Source organism: Nelumbo nucifera, chromosome 2 (genome assembly GCF_055504915.1).
Source record: "Nelumbo nucifera cultivar China Antique chromosome 2, China Antique-T2T, whole genome shotgun sequence".
In the NCBI taxonomy this organism is placed as follows: domain Eukaryota; kingdom Viridiplantae; phylum Streptophyta; class Magnoliopsida; order Proteales; family Nelumbonaceae; genus Nelumbo; species Nelumbo nucifera.
Window position 1 is genome coordinate 48,646,755 of NC_142650.1, and position 2,611 is coordinate 48,649,365.

Genomic DNA, 2,611 nt, shown 5'->3' on the forward strand with positions numbered 1-2,611 from the left:
AATAAATATTCAGTCTCATTGGAAAAAAATAAAAAAGAGAAGTATTACTGAAAGTCTGAAACCACTTGAAAACAAACCCTAAAAAAGGCAGACGGACAATGCAACAATGGTATTATATACGAGCACTGGTTTTCATACCCACAAAGACTAAAAATGATAACTAGTTCAGGATCTCAGGATCTCAGGATCTCGATCAGTACAGGACTAGAGATACATTTGACAGAGAAAGGGAGACCATTTTGTTACAGGGCCCCATTATTATGAAGTTCTCAGAAGGTTCAAACATCCATCCTTAGACGGGGACTGGCGGATTTACATCAACCATGAGCCATACCTTTTGTATCACTGCCATTTAATAATGATCTGAGCTCCAGCTCCAGATTCTTCCAAGGGCACAGACAATAAACACGTACAGGAACTCCGAAAACTGAGTACAGTCCATTATACGTAACTCACATGTGCAAAGACTTCATGTATGTCAGAATCTGATCCAACTCGCACGTGTCCAACATCAGAAGATAAGGCTTGTCAGAAAAACAGGCTTGCTGCCGGAGACTCTGCTGCCTTTTCTTCTGAAAATCTCTACGAGGAGGACTTGAGGAATTCTTCTGGATTTTCGATTTTTCATTTTTCTCTAAGCTGTTTTACTTTTCTTCATTAACGAGGACAAAATAGAAGAGGAGAAAAACAGATATGAGAATCAAGTGCCAAGAAACCGGTAATAAGATATCCCACCGGAGTAAGTAAGAGGAGTGATTAGAGAGAGAGAGAGAGAGACAGAGAGACAGAGAGAGAGAGAGAGAGAGAGACCCAATACCAATAATAACAATGTTCATAGAGATGTATGGATTTCTTATCATGAAATAGAATTGAAGTATAGTAACAAACAGCTAAAGACCCCCTAAAACAATCAATATTTTTTTGCTCTTTTATTCCATGTGATTCATCCACAATAAAAAAAGAAAAAGTAGGAAACAGCCGATGTAAATGAAACAGCAGGCAACCAAACTTATCTGGTTTTAGCCAAAATATGAGACATTTTCATTGGTAATAGAGCTATAATCGGTGTTGCTCGATTGGGTAGTGTACACGGATGAAGAAGAAGACGAGACAGGAAGAGGATGAAGTGGCGATGGCGGAGGTGGAGGAGGAAACGGAGGCGGCGACGACGAGTGGACTGGTGGTGGTGCAGTAAGAGACACGGCTCCGGAAGAAAAGAAAGCAGCATGAGACGAAGGAATGATACTAGCACTAGTTTCTCTATACTTGTACTTGAGTATCTCAGCCCTTACTGCATTAAGCTCAGTCTGTAAGGATTGAACTTGTTGTTGCAAGGCGGATATCGCACCCATGCACCCATATACTGGATCTCTTAGCCTCACATTCGCCTCGTAAACCAGACTATTTACTGCATCTACACGTTGGCTCTCCGGCACCTCCTGAAAAATTATTGAACATAAATGAATCAACTGCACAATAAAGATTGATAAATTTACAAATTAAACGAATTGAATACTACAGGATTAGAGAGAAGTAGGCTATGATTTAATTTCACCATTAGCATCTTGGAGACGTTGCTTGCACCAAAAACTTTGTGAACAGAAGCGAACTTCTGGGGCTCATGAGGAGAGAAATAAGGAGAGAAAGGGCATTCTTGTGCGCACCTTCGCCTCAAGAGTTTACAGGCGGCACAAGGTGTAATAGTGTTTAAGGTCCCAGGAGGAGGGCCCAACATGTGTCTTTTTCCTATTCGATCCGCTGCATCGGCTTCTCTCTTCTTGATCTTCGTACCTATCTCATCAAATCTCTCCCTGGACAACAAAATAGAGGGGGGAAAATGACATAAAATAAGCGGAAAAAAACGAAGAATCAGAAAAAGAAGAAAGAAAATGAACTTATGGGTAGCCGTGAACATTAATTATGGTTGACAAAAGATGAAAATGTTTGAAAAAAAGGGGGAGATGCATGTTGATTATTTTTCTTCTTGCAATTTCATCTAAGGTAGAAGGAAATTACACGTTAGTCTGGCAAATAATTTGGCCTTTGGTTCATTGTTTTCTTATTGCGTACCTGTCTCTGGACATTCAAGCATGCTCCTTCGCGATAGAGATGAATTTGTGCGCGCGCAGACACGCACATATATACGCAGAGGAAATGGAGAGAGAGAGAGAGAGCGAGCTTAAAAGGCAAGGTATTTGGGGAAATTAAGTGGGGCAATGTTTGTGGAAACAAACAAATTGCAGTGGTTCTTCATTCGTGTTGTTGCTGATGTAGGAGAATTGGAATATAGAAGGTGAAAGTTGCAGAAGGAGAAATTTTTTTGGCAGTTGGAAAGGAGAAAGGGTAATCACAATAACAATTTTAGCTATAAATGGCAGTCATGTCACTGCTTGCTCACGTGGATTCCTTGGCGGTTGTTGACTTTTCGAAGCAATTATCTGAGTTTCAAGGCTGGTTTTGTTTGCTTGAGTATTCACACAGTTCAGCAGTTGATGGGACCCTAAGGTCATGTTTGGTTTGAAGGAAAATGAATGGAAAGGAAGGGAAACATAAGAAAGCCTTTACAAACCTGATATAATTTTCCTTGTCTTTCCCTTTCTTTTCCTACCTT

At 40.4% G+C, this 2,611-nt stretch overlaps 1 protein-coding gene across 1 annotated transcript; it reads right to left on the reverse strand.

The window, feature by feature from the left end:
• Nucleotides 1–902: 902 nt before the first annotated feature.
• LOC104602467 (LOB domain-containing protein 15-like) lies at nucleotides 903–2,323 on the reverse strand. The gene is made up of 3 exons (XM_010266162.3): nucleotides 2,071–2,323; nucleotides 1,556–1,811; nucleotides 903–1,439 (listed from the first exon to the last, which is right to left on the reverse strand). Exons 1-3 carry the CDS (start codon nucleotides 2,082–2,084, stop codon nucleotides 1,020–1,022), a joined length of 690 nt encoding a protein of 229 aa, XP_010264464.1. The 5' UTR covers nucleotides 2,085–2,323; the 3' UTR covers nucleotides 903–1,019.
• Between the last annotated feature and the right edge of the window lie 288 nt (nucleotides 2,324–2,611).

Excerpts from the sequence above, each read along its gene's own strand:
- LOC104602467 (XM_010266162.3), bottom strand. Across the intron at positions 1,440-1,555 it reads ACGTCTCCAAGATGCTAATG|GAGGTGCCGGAGAGCCAACG; the intron begins GTGAAATTAAAT and ends ATAATTTTTCAG.